Consider the following 18,118-nt stretch of genomic DNA (forward strand, 5'->3'; position numbering starts at 1 on the left):
ATGCTACCCACTGAAGACTACAGAATTCTGAAATACAAGAAGAGGGGTTTCTCCCTGTCTACCATATCCCTGAGGCAGATGCATGATACAGAGGCCAGAATGCCATGCAGGGGCTGATGTTGCTGGCACAGTGCTAGGTGATGCCTAAAAAAGCAAAGGAAAAACATGGTGTACATTCAAACTTACAGGTAGGGCACAGACCTGAGGCACTTCTAGATTGCTAACAAATCAAGGCACTGATGTACCTTATGCTTACCTCAACTTTCAAACCATTGTCCTAACTCAAGGGCCTAGCCTGCCTAACTGTCCTTCATTACCTGTTCTAGAGCACAGAAAACAGAGCTCCTGATCTGGAAAAGACAACAGTGTTTTTGCCACCACACATCCCTCAAGGTAGGCATGCCCCTCAGATAATGCTTTTTACTTCCCCTCTCACAGACGCCACCCCCCCATTTTTGTTAATGTGGTTCCAAATTAATTTGAGACTTGAACTGACCTTAATTTTACTGTTGTTAAAGTAAACTGATTTTTATAGTATAACATGTATCATGCTAGGCACCTTGTACACAAAAAATTGTGAGTTGGAGGTAAGGGGCTCCCTTCAAAGCCAAGCAGCAAGTTAGGAAGGGCAACAGATGCAATCTATTATCTCATTCTTGTAGCCGGTATTCTTCATCATACCTTGAAAGGATACATTTCTTTGTGCAACAACTTGGCTGACAGTGTATCTCCATCTGAGTGACAATCCAAAATTGGATCCTCCTCCAAAGGTGTGTTTTAGATGCAGTCTATGATCCAGCACACAGATGGCTGTGGTAGAGACTGCCTTGATTTGGCATTTGATTGCAAGTGTTTCATGCAGTCTGAGGACTTGACTAAATTCCTTCTGAGAGGCAGAGATACCTGGAAAAGTGGTGTCAACATGCACAGTTGTCACGAGAAAGGGGAAAGGCACAATCCCTTCCAGCTCACAGGGTAGGACCTTATGACTTTAAGGGGATTTTAAAGGGAAAAAAGATACCCACATTTTTTCCCAGCATAGCCATATCCCTGAATTGAGGGCACCTTTCCACCTCTCAGGTAAGGGATTATCACAGAAAACAAACAGACCCCTCTCACTGGATTTGACATCCAGTGCAGGCTGATGGGAGTAAATACTCAGGTGGAACCTAACTTCTCTTCTCCTAGCATTCCCTGAGAAGAATGGATGACGGAACAGCCTGGATGTTACGGGCACCACCACTTTGGCCTCACAGTGTCTCAACCATTCACTTCTGTTCAAATGCAGCATCTCCAGTCACTGCTCCTCTGGGGAACTCTCTCTCAATCATGAAGTACCTCCTACACCTGATCCAAGCAATGACGCTTGGTTACAGGCTTGGTAAGGCAGCACAGGCCTTTTTCTGTGATGGGCCACATGTTATTGCAGCAGCTATTGCAGCAGCTACAAACTGATGCTAGGGGCAAAATAAGAATTGAAAGCTTGCATAAGAAAGCAGTGGAAACACCATACTTACAACACACTTGGATAGACAGTCTAGCCCTTGCAAGGGAACAATGGGGATTTATACTGCTGTTCCAAGAGAGAACAGAGTCCGTTCAGCTGTCAGACAGCTCAGATGTAAATCAGCACATGTGGTTGCAGCTTTATGAGGAACCCCAGTCACAGTAATGTTATCTCGCATTGTTTCTTCTTTCCTCTTTTCTTTGCCTCCAATCCTTCCTCATCTATTTCTTCCATGGACATGGTTATCCAGACAGTATCAGCAATGCCAGTATCTTCTTAGCAGGTTACTTTTTTCTCTCTGGTCCACCTACTCCTCAGGATCCTTAGAAATCAGCATCTTCTTAGCTATCTCTACTTGTGTTCATGCATGCATGCATGCCTGATAGCAGCCAGGCCAGGATCTTATTTCATGCATAGTCCAGGATACAGTATGTCAGATATTAAGATCACAGAGAACTTTCATACACCTGAATTTACTCTGGGATGTCCAATCCCCAAACAGGTTGGGGATAAGGCAAAGATGCAACACTGTTCCTGTGGCTTTGGGTGCACACCCACCCAAGCTGAGACTCACACCACACAGCACACCAGGAACTGGATTCCCAGCGATTTTTTCTGAACCTCTGGCATGGACTTCTTGAAGACAGGACAGACACTTACGAATATTAGCACAGGCCAGCAGATGTGTTTGGCTGCCAGGAGATGACAGCTTCTTACAAACATGCATTCATTCTCAACATGCTCTACCTTAGCCTCAGGTCAAGCCTTTCCTTGAAAAGCCTTTCCAAACCTTAGCATAAAGGTTGCTTTCTTTCAATCAACATAACCACAAATCTAGGAAGACAGTATTTTTACTGTCTGATAGTATTACACTATCAGCAGAAGAAACTTCAAGCCTGATAAAACCCAATTCTAACCACAGACAGCATGGAATCAGATAGACCATTCAATAGTTTATTGAAATCATCAACTTAAAGGCTTTTTTTTTTAATTAAACATCAGCTGGGAACCAACTGCATCACAACTATGAGCCCACAGAGCTTTCGGGGAGGAAGAATAAGGTTTGAATGAACATATTCGTTATTTCAGACATGATACATTTCTATTCAGGTGTAAGCTTAGCTTCTCAAATTGAAATAATAGGGTCTTATTTCATATGGACATTTGCTTTTGCCTAATTCTCTACTAACTCAAGGAGCATGCAGCATGCAGAAAAACTTTAGGTTCCTTTTTCAAACTAGCCCTTACACCTGGTTTCCAGAGTTGATCAAGAGTACATCTGTAAACAAGGAATAACTGACAAAAAGCTTGTTTTGTTTTCTGTCTCTCCTAATGTGCATTCTGCTGGGGTATGCAGATGCCCTCTCTCTGGGATTAATCCATGTTAAATACAGTCAGAAGGACTTCACCAGATTAGTTAAACTAAATGGATAGCCATATAACATTCTTTTGTTCATCAGACAGCATAGCTAACAAACAAACATTACAAACAAAACAGTAAGCATTTTGAGGCCAACAAAACTGCAGTCCAAAGGTCTTCTTTAGAAGTAGTAGACACATAATAGAACTCACCTGTGAAATATAAACTGAATCTTTAAAAACTCTCCAAAAAGATGCCTTTGGATTTTTATTTGTCAAGTAAAATGCAAAGGCAACATCAGTGCAATAAAAAATCCAAACACAAAACCACATGCTTGAATATAGTGGAATATAACCTGACCTCACTGAGTTTTATGGGAAGACTTTCTCCATTTCTACCAGCATTAGGACAAGATGACTGGAAACCAAATACCGGAATCTCAAAACACTAAACATCTTCAGGGAGACGTCAAGCATCTACTACTGGCTCAAATGCATTTTCAGGACACTTGCTATATCATTATAGTCAATTAAACCCCAGTTTTGAAAGTGCCTTTACCATCTTTGAGAGCTCCTCATGTTGGCTTTATAATAACAGACAGAGCAGATAGAACAGCTTATCAGCTGCACCAAACACCAATTTGGCAAAAGGGTGTCTTGCAATTGCAAGGGTACACAAATTTACTGTCCCTTACTTTAGCTAAGCCATCCAGTATTGTCCGCTAAGCCATCCAGTATTGTCCACTAAACCATCCCATTTATTATGGCTCTAATCTGGAAAAGGAGATAGAATAAGCTCCTGTCCTAAACACAGGAAGAAAGAAATCAAAGCACTGTAAACTTCATCGTTAAAATTACAAATGCTCATCACTGCTGTATAAAGAGCAAGAACTTATTGGGACTAATCTAGTTTTCTGAGAAATTACTCAACTAGAATGAATAGATTTACACCAATGAGAAATAAAAGCTCCCAGCCCCTCTATAAGATACTGAAAACTTCCAAACAATATAGTCTACATGTCATTTCCTGTGTCACTCTTCAGAAATGCTATTTAAGAAAAGAAAAATAGGAACACTTGCATGAAAAAAGGATCTTTGCATCCAACAGCCTCATCTTCCCCCACTGATTAATCTTTTCTGAGGGCTCAAAACAGGAGCTGCCAATAGAAAAGGAAAGCATACAATCAACTTAACTGGGCACAAGAGTGACTTTTACCTCATAATGAGAAAAAGAGGACCTGCAGTACAAATCTGAGAAATGCACAATTGATCTGCACAAAGATGTATGTTGACTGAGCCAAATCATCATAACTCAAAAACATATGGCCCCATACCCGAGAAAAGTTTACAGACTGCACAGCCAACAAGTAGGAAATGGATGCAGATAATATGAGGAAAATACATGGACAGTACAGTTGCGTAATGCCAGGACAAGGGGTTCAAACAGTCCAAACTCCTAAAACAATACCACCATCAACCACCTCCCTACATGACAGAAAAGAAAGGACGCTACCAAGAATAGCAGTTAAAGGCTCACAGGCATCCTAAAGTGTCTCATTTTGCCATTGGTACAAAAAACCATCAGAGAAGCGAGGAAGGAAGGAAGGAAGCTACACAAAGATGTAGCTTTGCAGCCCTCCTCCAACAGAGGGAAGACCAAGAAGTCTGAATCTGACTGAGGGAAAAAAGGCCATAAGCAAATTGATCAACTCTTTTTAAGTGAACTAACACAATGTCATGTTTTGGCCATCCCTACTACGTACACACATGACAGCCTTGACATTGCCAAGCTGAGCAATATACACTCCAACTCCCAGTGCTCACATTTTAATCTTCCCACATGACAGTACAAACCATCTATATTCAATAGTGAAGTCCAGAGCAGTATTTTTAGATATCAAGGCATCTGCAGGCACATGAAAAGCCTCCACGGTGTTTACTTTTGACTACATAAGCATCTTCATAAACATGGTTTTGCATGCCAAAGGACATTTCTGTTTCATAGCAGCTGTAATATCCATGTGAACTGCCATGCAATTAAAGCTCACATGTGCAATTGTCTTTTCTTACCAGTCATTATTCTCTGGGCTTCATATGGTTCCATATAGCCAGTGTTCTCCCCTTTTCCCATTCTATTCAACTCACTTTTGGCATCAAATGGATCTGAGTAGTCGTCAGCTATCAATACCTGAAAGACAAGAAAGTAACTGTTACTAGAATCTCCAGTCAGATGTGCAAACTAGAAGGCAGTAACACCCTACCAGCAAATAACCCAGTTTCACACAGCTGCATCCTATGCCATCTTCAGAGTACAGTCTGAGTTCAGAGGACAAATACACAATTGCCACAAATCAGTTTACTAAATGGTGCTGAAATAGAAGTGTGCTCCTGTTCACACCAGAAACCTCACAAAGGCAGACTCTATGTCGAAAGATTTCTGACTAGCGCAAGATATGGAATAATCGGGATGGACAAATTAGAAAGATCCAATCAGTCAGCACATTCAATCCAGTGCAATTCTTATCAGAGAAGTTTGCTAATATTCAGCAAAAAAAGCACACTTTCACTTGCACTTACTTCACCCCCTCTGCTTTTTAGGTTTATCAGCTACAACTGAAAATATTGTTAAAGTATTTTCAAAGAAATACTCAAAGGCTATTCTTTTCACTGCATTAATAAGAAGCTTTGTAATTTTAGTTTTCAGTTGGAAAGGAACAAAACAGAAAACAAGTTTCTTGTTTAAACTTAGTTCCTTGAACCCATCTGTGCCAATCTTTCTCTCAAAGGAACATTATATTTACCTGTATTTTGTGAACTAGGACAAAAGGCAGCAAAAAGAAATTATCTGTCAGAAGAACAAGTTTCCTTTCAACATTAGGAGACTAGAAAAAACTGAAGGTTAGAAAATCTCACCCCTTACTCCACATTACCTTGCTCCCCTGACCCCTACAAAACCATTTTGTGCTGTGTAAGTCCCATTGGTTATATAGGCTTTTTAATCAGCTGATTAAAGTAACAGGAATCATTTCTCCATGTTACTGAAGGGGTAGAATTAATCTTGGTTTCTATAAACTGACAAGGGGACCAGGGCGAAGAAAAAAATCCTCATATGAGAACTGCAGGGCACAGAGGTGTAATGTAGGACAGGCAAAAGAGTCTGAAGCAGAGAAAGCAGAGGCAGGCCTCAGCATCAGAATCCCCACAGAATCATAAAATAATTCAGGTGAGAAAGAACCCTGGGAGATCACTGTGTCCAACCCCTCACTCAAAGCAGGGCAAGCCTAAAGGGTTCTGCCCTGAAGGCCTACTCTCTTTAAGAGGGATTTTTCAACTAAGACTCTTTCTGTCTCACCAGTTACTCTACATCTTTAAGACCAGCACCAGTAAGACTGACAGCAGACTGCTATTCCAACAACTTCAATCTTTTCAACAAAGAACCATGAGTACATTGCCAGTTATGAGACTGAAGCTGCATCTGCTTCTGTCTCCTGCTCCCAGCATACCCCATCAGACAGAGCAAAAAACGGGACACACAAGCATTTCCAGATCGAACGCCTGCACAAATGCCATGGAGTAAAGGAACAATTTATTACAAAAGGCAGAGATCTCCATTAAGATTAGGCAATAAAACATCTAACACACTTTGGAGTCACTACTCAGGCCCTGCAACACTGCCACACTGCAATTTTATACTAGTTATTTTGCTTGCCAACCCTTCCCCCAAAACAAAACAAAAAACCAGTCAACCAAAAAAATCCCACGACATTCCTCAGCATAAGCTCCCAACCCTGGACTACAGACCACCCGCAAGCACATTCCAAAGAAGGGACATTTTAGAAGATGTATTTGTTATCACTGAATACACGGATGTGAGTGTCAGAGCAAGACTTAGCTGTCCTACAGTCACAGGTTAACAGCTGGGATACCAAAGTATCTGGGGTTGATGTTTTAATTAGAAATTAATTGTGTTTTCCTCCACTCAAAGTTTAAAGTGACTGGAAGTTTCTGACGAGAAACTACCAGACTGACATGGATAAGAGGGAGAAAAAAATTCTTTCTCTCACTTAGTGTCCAAAATTACTGCCTCATTATTGTGAAAAACAGTTAACCCAAAGGAAAGAAGTCCCCTCTCCCATGTCTGGCAACATATGCCCAAGCAGCAAATCAAGTGACAGCAGCTGCACACACTTAAGACAAAGACAACAATCACGCAGCAGTAATTTCTCCTAGTCACAAGGACAGGTTTATCTCCAAAAGTGCTGCAGCTGAAATGCCATCCATTTAGTCTTCTAATGCAATCCTGTCAAGAGCTGCTGGATGATAGCATGGGCTCTGTGCCGCTCTCTATTACAAATGTTGACAAGTAATACTTGCCAATCCTTAGCATAACTGTACTAAAACATGAAACATAGCAGTCTAACACAGTTATTTGATATTTCTTCTTCTCAATTTGCCAAAAATACACTAGGAGGAAAATTACACATATACAATGCTGTCAAACAAGATAAAAATTAAGACTGATTTGCTTTAAGCTTAATGGTAACATATTCAAGAGCTTCCTGTATTGCACATGAACAGGAGGACTAAAGCAACTAACTTGTTATTCAGAAGAGGTCTAACAAAGCAAAAGCTGCTTTCTAACAAGTAAAAAAAAAAAAAAATGTAAGGAAGTCCAAACCCACGTTATTTTATTATTGTATTTATTACTATTATTCTATTTTATTATCTGTAAATCTGTACCAGATCAGATTGAGGCTGGAAATATATCCACTACAGTAATCCCTGGAGTGAAAACTTCCCCTAGCTTGGACAGTGGGTGTAAACTCCTTCCCTTCAGATGAATAATAGTGTCACAAGCACTATGAGAGCTCACCATAACTATGTTTTCAATCAGGTAACCTATCAAATCTGCCAGATTGGGCAAACCAGCTCCCCCAGATGACACCCCACCACCCCCCCAAAAAAAAAGACCACCCCAAACCAAAAAACCAAAGAAACCCCCCCAAACAAATCCCAAACCCACTTTTCAGCACTCAGTCAGGCAGAAAGAGCAGTCTGCTTCACCTTCCTGGAGCTGTATACCTGTATTTCCTTATTACAAGTAGCTTTACAGCTCTGAGCTGCCAGAAGGCTCCCCAAGTGACTGCTACCGTTTCCATATATATTAAAATTTACTAATTCTCAGCCTAGACATAGCAGCTGGCCAGTGCCATCATTTGATTTCTTCTATACTTGCTAACAGCTATAAATTCTCCACTTACAGGAAGGCTCAAGTTTTTCTACTTCTTTAATAAAGAAGCATTCATTCAAAAAGGCTTGAAAACCTCAAATGAGTATGCTTGTTAGTTCTGTTATAACATACCTACTGTAAATGTCTAAACTCCTTTTCACAATCACATTATGGAAGATTATTTCTCCTGTTCTCAGAGATCCCAGCCAGAAAAAGGGTTCCTACTCTGCAAATCTTCGTGCCATCTCCCCAGAAATTACTTTTACCTTAGCAAGCCTATATGCAGTAGGTCAGACAAAGTCAAAGTACAGACAAAGTCTTCTGATGAATGACAAGGTTCTGAATACAAGAGTTTTCTAGTCATGGTACATATAATAAACAAAACATTTGCTTCATGTCAGAGGGTATGAATACATTGTCCTCATACCACTTCATGCCATCCTCACAAAGCCCAAGCTTGCCAATCTTACATTCAAGTTCTGTTCACAAGCCTATGAGTATCCCAGGTACATCCCTTGAATGTGCAGTAAGGCTCTTGTGGTTTAATTTCAGTCGGCAACTAAGCACCACGCAGCCGCTCGCTCACTCCCCCCCACCCCGCTGGGATGGGGGAGAGAATTGGAAGAGCACAAGTGAGAAAAAACTCATGGGTTGAGATAAAAACAGTTTAATAATTGAAATAAAATGATAATAATAATATGATAATAATAATAACACACAAAACAAGTGATGCACAGTACAATTGCTCACCACCCGCCGACCGATGTCCAGCCAGTCCCCGAGCAGCGGCCCCTCCCGGCCAGCTTTCCCCAGTTTATCTACTGAGCATGACGTCACATGGTATGGAATGTCCCTTTGGCCAGTTTGGCTGTGCCCCCTCCCAGCTTCTTGTGCACCTCCAGCCTTCTCAGTCAGTAGAGCATGAGAAGCTGAAAAGTCCTTGGCTAGTGTAAGCATTACCTAGCAACAACTAAAACATCGGTGCGTTATCAACTTTGTTCTCATCCTAAATCCAAAACACTGTACCAGCTACTAGGAAGGAAATTAACTCTATCCCTGCCGAAACCAGGACAGCTCTGCAGATCATGATCTTAATCACCTCCATGCCATGTGAGGAAGATCCAATATGAGAGCACCATGCTGTCATTTGTCCCCCATGGGCATGTAGGAACAGGCCTTTCTGTGTGATAATCAAAGTGCCTCCATGTTCACCAGGGCTCATCAGTGTTCCAGACAGGGGTATTTGTGTTGTGATTTTTTTCTCCCAACAACTTTCAGCCACTGCCCAGCAAACTGGTCTCAGTCAGTCATTTGTTTTCTGTGGTCCAGAGGCCAAGGCCACCACAGAAGATCCCAGCTTCTGGCCTGCAATGCAGTGCCCTTCTCACATCTTGGGTTACGTGCACTTCCAAGGCAAATGGCTAAACTTGTGCAACTGGCCTCCAAATTGATCTTTCATGTTAGTGACTGACAAACACAGGACAGGAAAGAGAAGGGAATGGATGCCATCCATCATCTACCAATGCATCCCTCCCAGAAGTCTCAACTAGTCAGGCTACCCAGGATCTAAGGCTGTACCTGCCACATCTGCCTTAGACACAGAGGAGTGGCAACATGCTGAGGTTTTGTAGCTGCAGGCTAGAGAGGGCATTCACACACAGGGTCTGACCTTTACAGTGGGACACAGTTAACTTGCCTTTCCTCTCTGCCAAATCCAGCCACCTTTCATGTGGGTCCTACCTGTCAAAATGAATCACAGCTATCAGGGAATCCCCAGAAGGCCTCAGGCAGCCATTCAAAATTCCAAATTCATGTCTCAATTGGCTGCATTTGTCAGGGCTATTGTTAAAGACCTGTGGCTTATCTCTTAACAGAATGCAAGATTATCAGAGTGGACTGTGAGCTCCTACAACTACTGATTCCTGTTCTATACAAGCCCACCCTATGGCACCCCATACACATATTATTTTCTATTGTGTAGATCTAGTAATAGTAACTTGAGGCATGAGTAACTTCAAGCAAAAGAAGCTCCAAAACATAAATAGAAGTGCACTGATCAAAAGTAAGTGAAACTTGAATTCGATCTTCCATGATCAAAGGGAACAAGGATTTAGCAAACACTCACAGTTCTCTCTAGCAGGTTGTCTGTTAAAACTCAAAGGCAAAAGAAAAGGAATATGGCTCAGTTACCAGAGAAGTTGACAAATTCAAAACCATAGTTTTAGCTAAAAGTCAGTTAGCAGAGACAAGATCAAAAAACCCCACCAACACCACCACCCCCCTCCCCCCCCCCAAATATTAAATACAAGCTGAGATTCTGGTTTACCCCTCTAATATATATTAACTAAGGTGCAAGCTTCACTGTTGATGCATAGTCTTTGTTCTTCTACAGTCTTAAAAATTCCATTTAAGACCTACATATATTATCATCATAAATACAAGTTTAAATGAGTATCTGCATATGCAAAAGAATGATTTGCATATGCAGCCACAGGAAGAAAACAAAGAACATACCTAAATGCATAATTCTGCAGATATCTCTATCTGACTAAAAAACACATTTTAAAGGGAACAAGCAAAGAAGAAATCAATGAGAACTTAACCACATTGAAATAAACTGAGTCTTTAGGAATAAACCCTCTTTGAACTGAAAGGAGATACAAAAGATCTATCCTTCAAACAGCAACTTCAGCACAGAACTGTTTGTTATTCGACTGATTTAGTGGCTATCATGATTAAGGACACACTATTCTGGAAGAATGCAAGAGGAATTATGGTAAATAACATGAAGCAAAAACCCAAAAGACCTCTCCTGCCAGCCAAACCTTTGGGAGGCTTATTATGGGAGACTCTTTTTTGGGGGGAGATTTATTATTAAATATTATATATTATAAATATATTATTAATATATACTTAAATTAGAAAAAGGCAGACCATATAGTCCTCTCTTGGCTTTTGTAACTGGCAATTATGTCCACCAATATCACAGACTGTCATGTGACTGTCAGCAGAGATATAGAAGACGAGCACTTAGAAACTGTGAATTTGTGTCAGAGAACACCATGGTTAACACATTTACACAATGTAATGGAAGTTCCTCATCCTCTTTGAGAATTTATAGTCAGAAAAGACCAGTCACTAGCTACAGTAGATGTCACTCTATATTAAGTGTTTTTTTACAACAACCATGTGAAATTTTTGACAAATACTAAATTTCTTTTCTTGTCCCCAAGCAATCTCCAGGTCTCAGATCCCAAACAGATGTGAGAAACAGAAACATCCCTAGGCAGATGTTTCCTTAAAAATAATATTTTCATTTAATACTCAGACAACTACACATTGGAAAGGTCTCTGATGATGAAGCCGGGACAAAGCTCAGCCTGCATACAGAAGGACTGCAAAGTTTGGTCTAGATTTGTTTTCCAAATGAATAAAGACTTGCACTTATGCTTTCTTCCATGAAGCATTGAATTCAAGAACTTGTTGAGTAATCCTCCCCATAGCCTTAGTACCACCTTTTTTAAAAATAAAGTTCACAGCCTTGGAAAACCTGCAAATACAGTGATCTGCACGTGGCTGAATTCCCAAAAGGGTCAGCAAAAGGATCAGGAGAGTAAAAGAAGGATTTTTAATATCTTGCTAGTGAGTCAGAAATTTAGATCATGATTCTAGAGAACTTCTCTACAGATGGAGCTGTGTTATAGAGCCTTTCCTTCTACTCCCAAATTTGAGTGTTGGAAAGACCTCCATCAGCTCTGTCCCTGGAATAAATCACAGGCCTCGTTCATAGCTTTGACTTCCGGAGAGGAACACATTCCTTGTCTAAAATGTAACTGAAGCACAAATTGGGAAAGGTAGCTCCTAAATTTCTGAGACAGATGTGGACTGTAAGGTGTTGGGGGGAAAAAAAGCGCCAGTATTTAAATGGCGTTTCAAGAGCTACTCCCCATACACAAGACTTAGTTTTCAGCGAAGATGAATTGATCTTTGCAGTTTCTACAAGTCCACACACTCACAGTGACAGGACCCAACTGCTAACAAGCTGATACATAAACAACAGTTCTTGTCTTCTTGCCTCTTCATTCCTCTCTATGCCCTTGATTTCCCAGGCGGTAATTGCAGTTCCCTGCTTTCCCATGTGTGTCCCTGCTTCACATAGGGCAACGCAGGCCACACAGATGCTGCTGCTGCAAGTTTAAAAACAAGAGTTCTACCTGCTTTCCCCTCAGCAAGGAAAGGGTCCTTCCTTGACCCATCCACTCAACTATTTCAAATTTGAAAATACACCTTCCAGCATCTGCCAATAGATCCAAGAGTTATGGAAGGATGGACAGACAGAACAGTTAATAGGCATTGTTCCCTTCAGAAAACCAGGTCCAAAAAAAAAATGTCCAACAAAAAAAATGTTTGTATCCCATTCACTGCCATTAGCAGAATAAGTTTTATAAAACAATTTTCTATACTTCATGCACAATGCACAACTACTCCAGTAGTTTTACAGTAACATTTACAGAGACAGTGACATGTCTGTCACATGACTGTACCACAGTCCCTTTCCCATCTATCACCAGAATCCACCATATGCTGTTTCAACTGCCAGGTCTCATACTACTTCTTCCACTTCAACACAGTGCCTAGCATACAGTTAGTCAAGGATACAATCACAGTGACACAGGGCAGCAAAGGAATGAGAAGTCAAACCATATTCTTTGCCATGGGGCAAGCTCTGCATGAATGTCTGAGAATCAGACACTGTAACCAACTGCTGGTAGGCAAGGACATATACAAGGATGTTCAGAGACACAAACATCTCTCCTATATCACACAGTGCCCGTGAGCTTGGGGAGCAAAGGAGCGTGTAAAAATATAGAACAGGTATTTCTTCAGTGATCCAAGCAAATACAATGGCAAGCTGGCCACCACAAGATCAGATTGCAAACTAGAAGTTTACTAGCGAACTTGATGGTTAAAAAAATAAACACAGATTCACCTTTTTCCTTTCTAGATCCTTTCTCTTCATTAATCAGTCTAAAAGACATTTACATAAGTTCCAATACATGTTCTTACTGTGCCTAATTTCTCATTTAGAGTTAAATGCCCTTTAAATCACAATAAACTGCATAACCTTATCCTGTCTATAGAAGGTTTCACTTCCACATATACATTACATTAGAATAGTCTTAATGCTAACAGTTTGCTTGCAAGTTTGCCTTAAGTTGGATGTGTAAAAAAGTGTAATACAGACCTCCTTTCTTATCTGACCAGTTTTGAGGGAAAGGCTGCAGATAATATCTATGCTATCATGCAATAGTAGGAAAGTTGGATTTATGGTCGCCCAACTGTTGAAACTTAATTGTGTAATGCTGTTTTAGCTATGCTTAGTGTCTCGGTACTTCCATGTTCACATGCAGACTTAACTAACCCAGCTCCTGCACACACCTATGTGGAAATTCAGAGGACAATCTATAGAAGCAAACACAATTCATTCCTTCTTGCTGATGAGCACCAGTATTCAGCCCTGCTTTAGTGTCCTCTCAATATCATTCTCTCCCATTGACTCACCCAGCCATGCCCAATGGTATACACATGCACTTGATCTGAACAGAGCCTTATTCATTCTTTCATGCTTTCGCAGAAGAAGATATGCTTGTATGCTGTAGAGACTATTGTCAGACTAACTCCACATTCACTTACTGCACAGATTCATCTACAGAATGGGGAAAAGCACTCCAGCTTGACAGATCCTGCATTACTGTCCTTGCAGGAATGCACTATATTAGCATAAGTCTGTTGGCAACACTCCGGCTCCAGGGCAGTTTTTGAACATCAGAGTTACCTTAAGACTTAGATTCCATGAGATCTCTGAAGACAATTAAACCTTCTGCTCAAAGCAGGGGTAATATGAAAGCTAGACCAGGTTGTCAAGGGTCTTGCCCATAGAAGTTTTGAAAGTCTCCAAAGGCAGAAGGTCCACAACCTCCTTCTCAGCAATATGCATGTTTATGTATATAAAATAACACATAATAATGATAACGATATATTTTATATATTTATCATATTTTTGTGTATGTATGTGTATGTACATACATATAATGTAGATTTCAGAACTTTACAAATCATTTCAACATATGTAACAAGAAAACCTAAATTTACTTAAATAAAACTGGTAGACTATCTATCCCTGCCGAAACCAGGACAAGCAACAGTTTGAGAAGATGTGTAGACCAGAGAGACAGAAGGTGCATTAGACCAGAGGATGTGATTAAGTAGTCATTTGGATTCCATTCACAGATATTACATTTCCCATGAAGATGGAACACATGCAAATGCTACACTGATGGACTGCTCTGGACATAGCTCAATAATTTAGAAAAATCCTTCCACAGGCAATACATGGTATCCACCATATAGTTTTCACTTGCATTTAAAGTCAGAACCTGTAAGGTAATAAATCTGCTGTTGTGATTTTTGACTCTTTTCACCTGCCTTCTTTTGCCACCCATGCAAACTCCAACACTACATGCACTTTTAGGTAGATTTTTTTTTTTCTTTCACTATCCAGTTTAGCCTTACCCAACATTTAGCCATATGCAGATTGTTACTACCTTTTGAGGTTAAACAATATACCTCCTCCTTGTCTCCTACAGTTAACTTTATCAGCATGAAGACTTTAATTAGAATTGCTGGCTGAACATAAAAACGCAATGACAAAAGAAGTGTAATCATAGGGACATATCTCACTACTACTATTAATATTTGTTCCTCTAATACTTTTGGTGAGCTTGTTCGCAGCTGCAAATTTAACTTTTACAAGGAGTGCTCTAGGGTCTTCATATGTGACATAGCAATCTACAGATATTGCAAGAGCATGAATTGCATCTACAGCATGCAGCTTTCTCTTCTGCCTCCATGAAGTTGTCAGCTGCTGGAACCAGGTCAAAGTCATCACTACTGAATCAGCAAAGACATGTAAAAGTGATAGATTACTTCCCTCTCTCCCACAGCTGGCTTTTTTGAGTATAGATTCTCATAGCAATCAATGGATAGAAAGATTAAGTGGTGAACTTATGCAGAAGCAGTAAGAGGTAAATCAACTGCGAAACACACAAGGCAAGCTTGTAATGGGCATGCCAGTGCCATAACCTGGAAGGCTACTGCATGCAGTGATATCCTTCCAGGGGCATCCCTGCAGCCCTGACCTCTCAAAGATAAGGCACCAACCTGCTGAGAAGCAGTAGGGCCACATGGCTCCTCTTTCTGCACTAGAAAGCTGAGGGGAGGAGAGAAAGAGGTGCACCCTTCTGCCAGCTCAGAGAGGCCTAGCTGTGTAGCTCCAGCCTATCACCCTGTAAAGAGCAAAACAGCCAGCGTCCTGCTGTTCTGCCCAGAGGTCTGCACACAGCTGGTCACGTCTGCAGTCAGGGTATTTCAGTCTCACCTACAGCTGCCATTGCAAACTGTTTGTGCCCCCTTCCACCTTCCCTTCAGCAACAGGAATGTGTCGACTCCTCCAGCACACTAAATGCTCTAACTTTGGAGTGGTGCAAGCCCCTCTGTGCAGGCTTTCCAGCTGCAGGAGAGCCACTCTATGATACTATACTACAGCTGGAAGACCAGTACAACCTGGATATATCAAGCCAGCAACAGCTGCCTATTATCACAAGGCTTCTCTAGAGTCAGTGCCGAAGAGTGACCAACCACAGCCCCCCCGAAAATTTTCCTAATAACACAATGGTGGTGGAAAACTATGTGTGATTAGCTTGTTCCCCTGCACAGCTCAGGACTCACTGAATTGCATTATCCTGGGTGGAAAGTCACTCCAGAACTCCTCACTCTCCAGTCTGGTGTTCAGCTTTACTCAAGCCTGTTTCATTGAGCAGACAGACATTATTGCCCAGCACTCAGTCCACATTGGACCAGGGTAAAACAATCCTCAGACAAACCTCACTCGCTGATGAGCCAGGATCCCTACATCACAGCTCAGGACTCCAGCTGAAATTCCCCCTGGACTGAGTATCTCCCTGTATGCCACAATTCAGCATCTCTTCCCCCATGCCAGATCAGTAGTTAAAATTACTTCAGTATTTAGCAGACACATATACCACCAAGCACCCTCAGAGGTATGGTGACGGCAAGCCCAACTCAACAGCACCTGTGTTCCCTCCAATACTTTCCATCATCCTTGAAAGCCAGCTGGAAACCTGTCAGCACACCTGTGCAGTTCAGTGAACCCAGACTATATGAGTCATCCATTTCACTACAAATAGAATCACAATCATGTACAGGCCAAATCAATCATCCATTGATTCGAAGAGTGTAGTGTTACACATAACAGTTGGGAGCTGCACCCCGCAGCCAAAGACCTCTCTGAGTCTCCCACTGGAACTTTCCCTGTGTGAGCTTCATAACAAGAGTGAAGGGGGGAAAGAAAAAAAAAGGCAGGCATTTGTCTGCAGCCTTAGGGACACTTGTTCTTCCCAAAACAGAATGCAACAAGCATTTGCCTAGAATAGGCAGCTCTCAACCTTCCTATTATAATCTTGGAGCATCTGGCAGTTTTTAGTTTCTCCTAGGTTGCAGGCTTCTGATCCTTATCTATCTTTGAGTCATTTGTGTAATCCTTGCAGTAGAAAAATTGCTCCAGGGATTTACCAAATCATCCAGCTCACCTTCTTCATTGCTGCTGCAATCTCAGTAACTTTGCACTGCCTTTACCAGAGATACATGTCTGTCAGCCACAGCAGAGCTTCTCAAATGAATTTCAGGTTTTAAACTGCCCGCAGTGGCCTTTCATTCTTCAGTATCCCCTGCAGATCTCTGGCAGGGCAATCATGCCAATCACTATGGCTAACCAGCTTATTTCTTTAACGTAGACATATCAGGGTATGGGAGACAAGAAAGGAGCACTGGAGATGGAGGCAAAGGAATGTCTCTCTAATCTGAAACAGAAAGAAATTAGTACAGATCACAAAAGCTACAGCAAGCTGGACCAATGCTTTCTGTCTGACTGGCAGCATATTCTCCTGCTTTAACCCTAACAGCACTAGTCAGCAGTGTGCCCTGGCAGCCAAGAGGGCAAACGACATCCTGAGGTGCATCAAATGCAGCATAGCCAGCTGGTCAAAAGAGGCGATTATCCCGCTGTATTCAGTGTTGGTGCAGCCTCACCTTGAATATTGTGTGCAGTTCTGGGCCCCACAATTTAAGAAGGATGTTAAGGTACTTGAATGTGTCCAGAGGAGGGTAACAAAGCTGGTGAAAGGGCTGGAATGCATGTCCTGTGAGGAGTGCCTGAGGACTTTGGAGAAAAGGAGGCTGAGGGGTGACCTCATTGCTCTCTACAGCTTCCTGGGGAGGGGAAGCGGAGAGGGAGGTGCTGATCTCTTCTCCCCGGGATCCAGTGACAGGAGGCCTGGGAGTGGTTCAAAGCTGCAGCAGGGGAGGTTCAGACTTGACATTAGGAAACATTTCTTTACCTACAGGGTAGTCAAACCCTAGAACAGGCTTCCTGGAGAGGTGGTCGATGCCCCATGCCTGTCAGTTTTTAAGAGGCATTTGGACAATGCCCTGAATAATATGCTTTAACTTTTGGTCAGCCCTAAAGAGATCAGACAGTTATACTAGATGGTCATTGTAGGTCCATTCCAACTGAAAATATTCCGTTCTAAGACAGGCCAAAAATCTGTTTGCTGGAACAATAGTGGTTGAAACTAGGGAAGAAAGGTTGTATCTGAAAAGGAGCACTTTCTTTAAAGAAAAAGAATGCCCTAAAACTTCACTTGGAGACAATCCATTGGATGTAACATAACTAACTTCCTCTGCAGTCCCACTTTACTGAGCTACAATCTAACAATCTTTATGAGGTCCCTACACAGAAACTACCCACATAATACGAAGCACAGCTGTAGGCTGTTTGTACCTCATTCAGACTTTGCATACTGATCTTTAAAATTACATTTGGGACACTTGTGACTTTTCTTTGAACATTTAAGAGTATCTTACGTTGCTTTGGGTTCTATGGT

General features: G+C 41.6%; 1 protein-coding gene across 3 annotated transcripts in view; it reads right to left on the reverse strand.

Annotated features, from left to right (window-relative positions):
- The window catches only part of SHB (SH2 domain containing adaptor protein B), a 90,877-nt gene that overhangs the window by 65,868 nt on the left and 6,891 nt on the right, over positions 1 to 18,118 (reverse strand). For all 3 annotated transcript variants that reach the window (XM_076361890.1, XM_076361892.1, XM_076361893.1), the window contains exon 2: positions 4,937 to 5,054. In XM_076361890.1, coding sequence (XP_076218005.1) covers positions 4,937 to 5,054 — 118 coding nt within the window. The remainder of the gene's footprint in view (positions 1 to 4,936; positions 5,055 to 18,118) is intronic.

This window comes from Aptenodytes patagonicus, chromosome Z, assembly GCF_965638725.1.
Source record: "Aptenodytes patagonicus chromosome Z, bAptPat1.pri.cur, whole genome shotgun sequence".
NCBI classification, from domain to species: Eukaryota; Metazoa; Chordata; class Aves; order Sphenisciformes; family Spheniscidae; genus Aptenodytes; species Aptenodytes patagonicus.